General features: G+C 39.8%; 1 protein-coding gene across 1 annotated transcript; it reads right to left on the bottom strand.

The window, feature by feature from the left end:
• Positions 1-9,833: 9,833 nt before the first annotated feature.
• Positions 9,834-12,752, bottom strand: LOC127626829 (60S ribosomal protein L19). The gene is made up of 6 exons (XM_052102896.1): positions 12,724-12,752; positions 12,007-12,113; positions 10,954-11,076; positions 10,692-10,812; positions 10,242-10,352; positions 9,834-10,008 (listed from the first exon to the last, which is right to left on the bottom strand). The coding sequence occupies exons 1-6, from the start codon at positions 12,726-12,728 to the stop codon at positions 9,885-9,887; spliced, it is 591 nt and encodes a 196-aa protein (XP_051958856.1). The 5' UTR covers positions 12,729-12,752; the 3' UTR covers positions 9,834-9,884.
• Between the last annotated feature and the right edge of the window lie 232 nt (positions 12,753-12,984).

The following is a 12,984-nucleotide window of genomic DNA, read 5'->3' as shown; positions in this document are numbered from 1 at the left end:
AACAGTGGAGTAAATAACCACAGTTCCGTTTCATGTTGATAACTTCGATGCTGTGTCAGTAACTGACTCTGTGGGAGCTCCTCTTAGGGGTGGTGACCTTGAAACCCTAATTGACAATTTTATCGGCAGGTGATGCTTGGCTTTATGCCCTATGCTTGTGTCATTGCGGGCATATAAGCTACAGCCCACCCTAATAGCACACATACATCACCCAAACATTTATTTAATGCGTGTTTAAATTTGGAAGACACATTTTTAACATGGTTTGCTCATCTGCAATACGTCTCCAAGACATATGTCAATATATCTTTGATGTCAATAAGACATTCAGCAGATCTCTTTGACACGTTTATAATTTAGAATGTTTGTAAATCTGAACTTTTTAACATGTTAATTAGATAGTGATGCTTTCCAGATGAAAAGATCTACAGACATTTCAGAGATTTACGTGTGCTATCTAAGCATCTCAACAACATCTGAATTTTACACTTTCAGGGTCGCGTAGACATCTCTCCTGCTCTGGAACCCTAAACCAATGATTTGCTGTTCTAATCGGCACCAAGTCAGTGAGTAGACACCCTCTCCCTGCATGCTTCACAAAGAAGCGTATCCTTAAAAACACATCCATGTTTGCACGTTTGTTTACATTGGGAGTGTATTAAACAAACTAAAAGAGCCATTTGCTCTTTTAAGCAAGATAGCATGCTTAAACTGTGCAAATAAACATGTTAATTTATTCACAGGTATAAAGCAAAAATTATTTTATTATTACTGTATATTATTAGCACAGGTATAACTGCTTCAAAAGTAAAAAAAAAAAGAAAGGAGAATATATATATATATATATATATATATATATATATATATATATATATATATATATATATATATATAAACATCCTCTCACTTTCAACTGCTTTTATTTTCAACAAACTAAAAATTTGTAAATATTTGTATGAAAAAAAGATAAAAAGATTCAACAACTAAGATATAAGCTGAACAAGTTTCACAGACATGTGACTAACAGAAATTGAATAATGTGTCCCTGAATAAAGGGGGCTCAAAATCGTCATGGTTACTGTCATAACCTCCATTCCCTGATGGAGAGAACGAGACGTTGTGTCGTTTTAGTGACACTAGGGGTCGCTTTTGAGAGCCCCAAACACCTCCCATTCTTTGAGAAAAGGCCAATGAGAATTAGCGAGTGGAATTTGCATGCCACTCCTCCAGACATACAGGTATAAAAGGAGCTGGAATGCAACCACTCATTCAGGTTTTGTGCTGAGAAGCCGAGACAAGGTTCGGCCATTTCAGTCGCTAGTACAGTGTTGTGGCAAGAGGGACACAAAATCTCGTTCCCTCCATCAGGCAACGGAGGTTCCAACAGTAACCATCACTTTCCCCTTCTGTCACTCACTCATGTTTCGTGACAGTAGTGGTCCCTATAGAAAAACGGCACAACAGCTGAATCGTGTTACAAGAACTGATAATGCACGTGCAAGCAGGCTGCTACGTGCATAATAGCAGGTGCATCAGACTACACATTGAACTCCCCAAATCACCTCCAGCACAAGCCGGGCCGGCCTCATACCTGTGGGTAGAATGCGCAGCGCGCGGGCGGGCGGCTTTCCCGCGGAAGAAAGAAAGCCGCGACCGCAGCGTCGCCATGGTCATATTCTCGCAATGAGACCATGAACCTTCCAGAAATGCTGCCTCAGTGTGATTGCTGCCCAGACACGTGAGGCAGTGCATGTGGCCGTCGGAAGCGGAGAGATGTAAAACACATCCAGTAATCACACAAAGATGGAAAGGCATCTGTAAAATGATCAATGGAAAGGAGGAGGCTTGAACCAGCTTTTCAATATGAATAATATTTTAATGAGAAACTTAAAAGACAACATAAACACATGACGGACATATCCGTTAACAATCTCTCTCTCCCACACGATACTCTGCAGTCAAGTCAAGTCAAGTCAAGTGGTTTTTATTGTCGTTTCAACCATATACAGTTAGTACAGTACACAGCAAAACGAGACAACGTTCCTCCAGGACCATGGTGCTACATAAAAACAACAAAGGACCAACACAGGACCACATGAGACAACACAGACTGAATAAGACCTACACATTCCTACATAAAGTGCATGTGGAAATGTGTGTAGTAGTACAGGACAGTACAGGACAGTACAATAAATTACTAAAAAGGAAACAGGACAATAGGCACAGTAAGAGACAGTGACAGACAGTGCAGCACCGACCAGTATATTTCTAATCTGAATAGTCCAAAAAGATGACACTATAAAAATGCCAAATGTAATGGTGTGTGTGTGTGTGTGTCAGTCCAGTCTCTGAGTATTGAGGAGTCTGATGGCTTGGGGGAAGAAGCTGTTACACAGTCTGGCCGTGAGGGCCCGAATGCTTCAGTACCTCTTGCCAGACGGGAGGAGGGTAAAGAGTTTGTGTGAGGGGTGTGTGGGGTCATCCACAATTCTGGTTGCTTTGCAGATGCAGTGTTTGGTGTAAATGTCTTTGATGGAGGGAAGAGAGACCCTGATGATCTTCTCAGCTGTTCTCACTATCCTCTGCAGGGCTTTGTGGTCCGAAATGGTGCAAGTCCCAAACCAGGCAGTGATGCAGCTGCTCAGGATGCTCTCAATAGTCCCTCTATAGAATGTAGTGAGGATGGGGGGTGGAAGATGTGCTTTTCTCAGCCTTCGAAGAAAGTAGAGACAGTGCTGGGTTTTCTTGGTAATGGAGCTGGTGTTGAGGGACCAGGTGAGGTTCCCTGCCAGCTGAACACCAAGGAATTTGGTGCTCTTGACTATCTCCACAGAGGAGCCATCGATGTTCAGCGGAGAACGGTCACTCTGTGCTCTCCTGAAGTCAACAACCATCTCTTTTGTTTTGTCGACATTCAGGGACAGGTTGTTGGCTCTACACCACTCCATTAGCCGCTGCACCTCCTCTCTGTATGCTGACTCGTCGTTCTTGCTGATGAGACCCACCACGGTCGTGTCATCGGTGAACTTGATGATGGAGTGGTGGTGGCGTAGTGGCTAAAGCACAGGGCTGTTAATCAGAAGGTTGCTGGTTTGAACCTCACGGCCACCACCATTGTGCCCTTGAGCAAGGCACTTAACTCCAGGTTGTTCCAGGGGGATTATCCCTGTAATAATTGCACTGTAAGTCGCTTTGGATAAAAGCGTCTGCCAAATGCATAAATGTAAATGTAAATGTGTTTCGAGCTGTGCATTGCTGCACAGTCGTAAGTCAGCAGAGTGAACAGCAGTAGACTGAGCACACAGCCCTGTGGGGCCCCAGTGCTCAGCGTTGTGTCTGTGGACATGCTGTTCCCGATCCGGACTGACTGAGGTCTCCCAGTCAGGAAGTCCAGGATCCAGTTGCAGAGGGAGGTGTCCAAGCCCATTAGGTTCAGCTTTCCAATCAGGTGCTGAGGAATTATGTAAGCAAAATGGAAATAACTGAATGCGACAAGGAGGAGGGCAGGCCGGGTTGTGGGGGTGCATGGCTGGCGCTGAATCAGATGATCAGCGGTATGTATGTAGTTATGATTGATTATATATATAGTAATGATTTTAGAATGATTGGAAATGTATTTTGACTTCGTTCTGCATGTTGCACAGAAAAGACCATTTTTTAAAGATAAGCAAGCTGGTCATGCGAGTAGTCATGGCTTCATTTGTTAAAGGAATATCTATCCTAAATATACATTATCCCACTTATTACACATCTACTTGCCAAATAAATATGATATGTAGTAGAGCCATGTAATAATGTTTATTATTCTACTTGTAAAATACTTATTTTAAAATAGTCAAAATGTATTTTATATGTATTTATTCTGAATATTGTCATCCATAGAATTTAATCATTGAATTTATCTCTGCTTTGTATTATCTTTACCATGCACAGGTTTGAAGAATACCAGATTAACAAAAGCATTCCAAAAGATCCACAGCAACCTTCAGTCTCACAATTCATAGAAACACATGTTGTACAGTGCCAGTCATCCATAACAGAAAGTTATAACCAATTAAATCGTGTCTGACTTAGTTACTGATTGCAAACTACCTCTGTCTATTGTGGAAAACAACAGTTTTCATCACTGTCTCTCAGTGGTTGACCAGAAGTACACCCCAATATGTCGCAGAACAGTGGCCTCAAAAGTAGAAAATCTTTCTGTGGAGTGATGCAACAAGCTAAAAACTGCATTAAGCAACACAAAACATTTATGTCACAGTGGATATTTGGTCCGACAGAAAAATTAGGTGGTATCTTGGAGTAACTGTACACTTAATTGAGGCAACTGATGAGAGTATTAAGCTTAATTTGAATTTACTGGTCTGCAACCATTTCAAAGGCCATCTGTGATGATTTTAACATTAAAGATAAATTAGACTATATTATTAGTGATAATGCCCCCAAAATAAAGAAAGCCTTCACTGTGTGATTTCCCAGTGAACACACATGATGAGGACCAACTTGATGATCCACAGCTCTGGAATTATCCAAGCCAAGAAGAGCAGCAATCCCTGGATGCTGCTATGGCAAGAAAACAGCGTCTTCAGTGTTTCACCCACACTCTTCAACTGGTGGTGGGGGACGGCTTGAAAGAAAGAAATATGATGTCGTCTTCATTACGATCATAAAATTCTGGCCTGATAATAGTTGCTAGAATATAAAAATCCACAAAAGGACGTAGATCCTTTTCCTATTTGGCACCTAAACTATGGAACAGTCTCCCTAGCACTGATCGGGATGCAGACACACTCACACAGTTTAAGTCTAGACTAAAGACTCATCTATTTAGCCAGGCATACACCTAATTTATCCATATGAATCTATCTGTGAAAAAACATCATTGATCATTAAGTTAAACAGAACTGGACTGCTAACACTTCCTTGTGGTGTTCCATTCTCTACTTGATGTACCTGAGAAAAAGCAGACCCCACTCTCACTTGTATTGTTCTTTTAAACAAAAAAATCATAATCCAGTTACACATTATACCTTTTACTTCCATTCTATCCAGTTTTATTAAAAGTCCCTCTTTCCACATCACATCGTAAGCTTTTTCAACATCAAAACATACTCCTACTAACACTTCCTTAAGTGAACGAAAACAGAATCCACTGTGTTTCTCCCTTTTCTGAACCACTTTGGAATGCAGAGAAAAGGTTTTTCTTTTCAATAACATATATCAATCTGTTAATGTGTTCATAAATTAAACATTAATGCTATGGGCCTGTAGTTTGTGGGCTGCAAATGATCCTTCCCTGGCTTCGCTATTGGCACTATGACCCCATGCTTCCAGTCATCTGGTAATTTCCCTGATTCCCAACCTTATTAAAAAGACTCAAAATAATATTTAGAGATGTTTCTGATAGGTGTTTTACCATCTCATAACAGATGTCATCTCTACCTGGAGAAGTTTATTTTACCCCAGTAAGCGCCGCTTCAGTTCAAACAGGGTAAACTCTAAATCTAAAGTACATCCTGATGATCCATTTTCCTCCAGAATTTGAGGGTTCTTACTCAAGCTCAGATCCCTATATGTCCTCACTTATTCTGTTATATTTGAATTGCTATGCACATTAGCAAATGTTTCTGCTAACACCTCTGCTTTTTCAATGTCAGGTATTACTGATCTATTGTTATATACTAAGACAGGAATGTTACTGTTTCTTTGTTTCCCTCCCATCTTTCTTATCATACTCCATACTTCATTCATTTCAATTTCTTCTCCAATATTATTACAAAATTCCCTCCAATATCTTTTCTTAGATGTCTGTATTACTCTTCTCACTATAGCCTGTGCTTTTTTATAATTAATAAAATCATTATAATTGAATGATCTTCTTACTCTCTTAAGTGCTTTACTTATTTTTTTAATTGCCTCATTCCACAATGGGAAAGCTTTTCTCCAGCTTCCTCTATAGAATTACTCATTTCTGCCATTTAATTTTTACATAATTCCTTATATTTATCCCAGTCGGCTGTTTTAAATTTCCACCTTGGTAAGCTCTCCACCACTGTTTGAGCTATGTCCACACCGATTTTACTACTGATAGAAATATTATCACTAACTATTGTACTTTGATTTAAAACTTTCCAATCACATTTTCCTGCTAAATTTTCAGAAACAAGTGTCAAGTCTAACATTGAATATTTTCCCTGTGCCAAATCAATTCTTGTATAACTTCCATCATTAATGCATACAAACCCTCTCCATTCTAGCATGTCTTCTATTATCTGTCCATTATGATCTGTTATTGTGCTACCCCATAATGTACTGTGTGCATTAAAGTCACCAATCCACACTACTTTATAATTTCCATTCCCTCCAATATTTTCTAATGTATCCTTACTTAACCTGTCACATGGATTATAAAAATGAATTATTCTAATACTCCGTGATCCTTCCCAAATTTCAACCACCACTACCTCTTGTTCCCCATCAACCTCAACTATTCTATACCCAATACCTTGTTTAATAAATGTTGCTACCCCACCACCATTTCCTTTATGTCCATCTCTTCTAATTGTATTGTATCCATGCATTAAAAAATGTGTGGTTTTAGCCACGTTTCTTGCACACATATAATGTCACGATCACTTTCTTGGTTTGTTTTGAATTTCTTGAATTCATGTCCATTGGCAATTAAACTTCTTGCATTCCATTGCAAGATTGTAATCACCATTATGAACCACCACATGCTGTCTGACTATTACTGTTTGCATCTTAAGCCTTTCATTTATCATATCTACATTAACATCCTCTAATTCCAAGTACTTTTCAGCAGCTCTGATTATTATTTTAATTCTTTCTGTCCTACTTTCAGTTTGGGCAGAACAATTCACCACTTCTGCCATGAATGACACTTTATCTACAATCACTTCTTTCGCTTCACTTTGTTCTTGCAACTTAACGTTTTGTTGTGGAACTGTTGCTTTAGCTTCTATTACTTTGGTTGTCCATTTTACCTTCTTGAGAGATTCAGCTTATGATATTCCTTCTTCCACTCTGACATTTTGAAATTTCACTGCATTTTTCCTCACTAAACAACCTCCATATCCCACGCTATGATCACCTCCGCAATTACAGCACTTAGGGTTTGTACCTTGCTCACATTTGCCATATTCATGCTCACTTCCACATCTCGCACATCTCTGTTTGCCTCTGCTCACAGCTGCTACATGTCCGAATTTTTGACATTTATAACATCTTAATGGTGGTGGAACGTATGGTCCAACCATATAGCTCACAAATCCTACGTATACTCTCTCAGGTAACTTATTCTCACCAAAGTATAATACCACTGAGAGGCTGTCTGTCTTTACATTGTTGCTGACACACTTCAGCCATCTGACATAATTTACTGAAGCTCCAGTTATGTTTCTTTTTATCTTTTTAACTGGAACATCGGTTGGAATCCCTGTTATCACACTGTGGCAGGGTGGAGGGCGGGGCCAGGTCGTGATTATACACACCCGGTCCCTTATCAGGCTAATTAAGCCTCTGAGAGGGATAAAGGCCGATTGCGGGCTGTGGTGTTGGAGAGAGAGATCGTTTACGTACATGTCCGTCATGTGTATGTGTGTTTTGTTTCAGTTTACCACTTAAACTATTATTTATATTGACAAGCCGGTTCTCGCCTCCGCCTTTCCATCGAACAACATTACACACACCTTTAACCCAAATCTTTTCTTCAGGGATTAAACATACTACTTTATGCCCGACCAGTGATTTAATTCCCAGGGTCGTTTTTTGTTGCCTACCATTTTTACAAAACAGCATAGTTTTACCATCCCTTAAGGTCTTAACACTTTCAATCGTAAATGGAAGAAGTTTGGAACCACCAGGACTCTTCCTAGAACTGGCCACCTGGCCAAACTGAGTGATCGTGGGAGAAGGACCTTAGTCAGGGAGGTGACCAAGAACCCGATGGTCACTCTGACAGAGCTCCAGCGTTTCTCTGTGGAGAGAGGAGAACCTTCCAGAAGAACAACCATCTCTGCAGCACTCCACCAATCAGGCCTGTATGGTAGAGTGGCCAGACGGAAGTCACTCCTCAGTAAAAGGCACATGACAGCCCACCTGGAGTTTGCCAAATGGCACCTGAAGGACTCTCAGAGCATGAGAAACAAAATTATCTGGTCCGATGAAACAAAGATTGAACTCTTTGGCCTGAAAGTGTTATGTCTGGAGGAAACCTGGCACCGCTCATCACCTGGCCAATACCATCTCTACAGTGAAGCATGGTGGTGGCAGCATTATGCTGTGGGGATGTTTTTCAGCGGAAGTAACTAGGAGACCAGTCAGGATCGAGGGAAAGATGAATGCAGCAATGTACAGAGACGCCCTTGATGAAAACCTGCTCCAGAGCGCTCTGGACCTCAGACTGGGGCAAAGGTTCATCTTCCAACAGGACAACGACCCTAAGCACACAGCCAAGATAACAAAGGAGTGGCTACAGGACAACTCTGTGAATGTTCTTGAGTGGCCCAGCCAGAGTCCAGACATGAACCCGATTGAACATCTCTGGAGAGATCTGAAAATGGCTGTGCACTGACGCTCCCCATTCAACATGATGGAGCTCGAGAGGTCCTGCAAAGAAGAATGGGAGAAACTGCCCAAAAATATGTGTGCCATGCTTGTAGCATTATACACAAAAAGACTTGAGGCTGTAATTGGTGCTTCAAAGTATTGAGCAAAGGCTGCAAATACTTATGTACAAGTGATTTTTTCGTTTTTTATTTTTAATAAACTTGCTAAGATTTCAAACAAACTTCTTTCACGTTGTAATTATGGGGTAGTTTGTAGAATTTTGAGGAAAATAATTAATTTAATCCATTTTTAAATAAGGCTACAACATAGCGTAATGTGGAAAAAGCGCTGTGAATACTTTCCAGATGCTCTATATATACACACAAGTGAATTTGTACTGCATACCTTTTAATTTTTTTTTACTTGTTCTATCAAATTAACACAGAAAAGAAAAATCACATTTGATCTCCAGATAAAACGTCAAGCTAAACAAAAACTATAAAATGAAATAATGTAAATGTCTCGCGTACAAATAAAGCTTTGCACTGCAAAGACCACTTATGTTTGCTTAGAAACTATGTTTTCTCCTAAATTGGCATTGGTGTGATGTGCAAGTCAAAAATGTTTTGCCTTGTTAACAAACCTTATACTACTACACTTAATACCATGGGGCACCTCATATTTATGCCCAATAATATGCTCTCTAAAAGAAAAGAGCATTTCCCACGTCTTACACCACCTGCTGCCGACTAGCAAGTAGCAAATCATTATTCATGAAATCAACTAAACCATAATGGCAATAGATCCTTTTCACATTTCTGGGTACACAATGTATAAGTAAACGACTACAGGGGTACACTTAAGTATCTGTGAATGGGAGCCCAAAGCAAATATTGGTTTCAAAAGCATAAAAAAAAAACTCCATAACAGGAAAAAAAATGAGCGAAGTGGGTTTCAGCAGTCATAGGAGAAAGTTGCCAAATTTAGTCACTTCTGCAGCAGCTGGTTTGGAAACATCTTTGCTGTTGTGGCAACTCATTTTGTTTTTCCTCCATTAATGCTGGCGTTAATACAATTTTTATACTTTTATAGTACATCACATCCCAACATCCTGATCTATAGAAAATAAATCAAAGCAAGAGTGTTCTTAAACTCCATGCAACAAGTGTTCCTCAGCTACATGTACTGCTCTTTATATTATCTAACATACCTTTTGTGTGAGTCACTTTGGAAAAAATTCTGCCAAGAACATAAAAAGCACTGAGTCAACGTTTTGTGGATGTTTATTACAACTTAAACAAGTTTGACACAAATGCTCATTTTTTGGTCTCCTCCTCCTTTGACAGAGTCTTGATGATCTCCTCTTTCTTGGCCTGCAGACGCTCCTCACGGCGCTTACGAGCCTCCCTGGTCTTAGAGCGGCGAGCCTCGGCCTGATCACTGTGAGAAAAGTGAAATATGATCAGCCATTACATAAACACTTTTGAAAGATTTTCTTTGTACTAAATTCATTCATTCATTTCAATATATTTAAAATTCCAGTAATACCATTTTATAAATCCATGTAATATTACTAAAGCAGCCAAATGAAACACTAAAATTGCACTTAAATACGTTTCTAGAGAAATCTTATTTGAAAATCGCCCATTAGCTGCTAGGGCAGTTCAACTTACGACAGGAGCTTCTTGCGAGCTTTGTCAGCCTTCAGTTTATGGATGTGCTCCATGAGGATGCGCTTGTTCTTGAACACATTACCCTTAGCTCTGAGGTACAGGCTGTGGTACCTGAAATCACAAACAAATGCACAACTATTAAAATAGCTTGATAGTATGTGAACAGCTTAGAAACTAAATGCATGAAATTGCATGAAGAAAATTCAGCCCATTTTTTAGGAACATTTTTGTTTAAATTAACCAAAATAAAGAGCATCTTCATAAATTGATTTCTGTAATGCATTCAGAACATTTGAGTTTCAAAATTCTGATTTGAATACTGTAGTGACTCAATGAGATTCTTCAAAGAGAATAAAAGGGAATACAACAAATTCTACCACTTTCGCATATTACCTGAAAATTCTCTCTCAATGAGATTTATTCACAAAGCATGGCAAACAGGTTACTTACATGTGCCTGTCAATTTTCTTGGACTCCCTGTAGCGACGCAGAAGACGGCGCAGGATTCTCATGCGACGCATCCAGCAAAGCTTCTCTGGCATGCGGGCGTTAGCTGTACCCTTCCTCTTACCTGACAGCAATTATCCAAAATAAATCAAAACAAGGACTCAACTGACAAGGAGTTGGCAAATCTGACACCTATACATTTTACAACATTTCTTTGAACTAGTATATATTAATAAAAAAAGAAAATGCCACAGGCTCAACATACCGATGCCCATGTGGCGCCCCTTACGACGTGCCAATGTATTCTTACGGCAGCGGGCACGAGAATGAACAGTGACAGGCTTCTTGATGATCAGACCATCTTTCACCAGTTTACGAATCTGCTGGCCTAACAAGAGTGAGAACCAAGAACAGATGATTACTACATTAGCACAGACCCGTGTACGGAGAGATCCCTCTACGGAGATCTCTCTACGGAGAGAGCACGGAACTGGAAACATGACATCAATTATGCGACTGGGCAAATGGATCACTTTGGTCTACGGCATAGGTGCAGTGTTTACTGGAAATTTGGGCAGACGAGTATACAGGAACAACCGGATACAACAGACAAGAACTCTGAGATATTTGGTAAAACTCATGACTATCTGTGCGCTCATGGACACCAAAGAAACTTTGAGCAATGGTTCAGTATCTGAAGGTACAGGATGGACTCTATATCTGGCAGGATAAATTCCAGTGGTATGATGCTGTCGACAATTAGGCATGGGAGTGTCACAGTGCCACAAACGACTCCAATTAAGCCATAAAGTAACATTACAATGATGGACTCCATTGAGCTATGCAAGAGCACTTTTCTTCTTCTGCTTGGGCATGGTACAAGGCAACAGGCCCTAGTATGAGTACACCCTTAATTGGGGCAAGGCCTGCCAAGCTTCAAAAGGATCAAGTACAATAAAATTATCATAGAAGTTGTCTATTGATGAGTTATGATAGCTTTATGAGTTAGTTGCTAGGTTATTATATCTAACTTTTTCTTCTCCACTTTCAAACTACCTACTTATATGATAGTTTTACAGCATTTATTTTCTTGACAGCTACTGGTCACCAAATGCTTTCATAGTGTGGAAAAGAGCAGCATGAACATTCTGTTAAATATTTTGTGCATGTTCCACAGAAATTATCCATATGGGTTTGGAACAAACTGAGGCAGAGTAAAACTGTCATCATTGTAAGATGATCCCTTTAAGACAACGTGGAAAACCCCCAATTAGAGTGAAACTGATGCACTTGTTGGATGATGTAGTAAATGTCTTACGGGAATTGGCGTTGGCGATCTCGTTGGTTTCATTGGGGTCCAGCCAGACCTTCTTCTTGCCACAGCGCAAGACGCTGGACGCCAAGCGCTTCTGCAGCCTGAGCATGCTGAAAACATTCAATACACATTAAGATGAAGACACATTTGAGTTCTTATGTGCCAGTGTTAGGTCAGTTAAACATTTACGGACATACAATACAGATAACTAACCAAAACGTCTTTACAATTATAATATTCATATACCACGGAACTTACATGGTCCTCTAAGCTACTTCAGTAGAATTCTATGACAATGCACGGACCATAAAACGATGACAATATCATAACACGCTGTTCAAAACAAGCCACAATACTATGCTCGCACATGGCAGAACCTTTATAAATAATAAAACTAACGGAGTAAAAGCGAGTGGTTTTAAGTTAAACAACAGTTAGCATGTGATGTCCGCATCTTTATAAGACAGCTGTAATAAATGTCAGTATAAAGCATTTATTTCGGCCGAGCACGAGACAGCGTGGAGCACGATACAGATTGAGGCCTGCACATTTCACGAAACACTGGGGTTTAAAACTCACATTCAAGCCCCATAACATCAACTAAAGATAGGTTCCTAAATGAACACCTTTACGGTCAACATTCTGGCAAAATATGTGGGAATAGTATCGTATTTTCTGCAACTTTGGTTATTTTTGTTGGAGCAGGTCTCGAGCTCTTACCTCATTGCGGCGGATCGCTGAGAGAAAGGAGCGATTGCGCAGAACGCTGGAGTATACCATTATAAAGGATGGGTACATTGCCCAAATCATCTGCGCTCAAACTTAAATAACCATAAATTATTTTGCAAATAAATAAGAAAATATGTTTACAATATGTGTTAAATATATTTTACATCTAAAACACACCTTCTTGTGTATGTTAAAATGTTCATTAAGTTGGACGTGCGAAGGAATAGCACAACACTATTACAATGAAAATGG

The sequence above is a fragment of the Xyrauchen texanus genome, chromosome 33 (assembly GCF_025860055.1).
Source record: "Xyrauchen texanus isolate HMW12.3.18 chromosome 33, RBS_HiC_50CHRs, whole genome shotgun sequence".
NCBI lineage: Eukaryota > Metazoa > Chordata > Actinopteri > Cypriniformes > Catostomidae > Xyrauchen > Xyrauchen texanus.
Note: the sequence above shows the minus strand (reverse complement) of the source record. Positions and strands in the feature narration are given on the sequence as shown.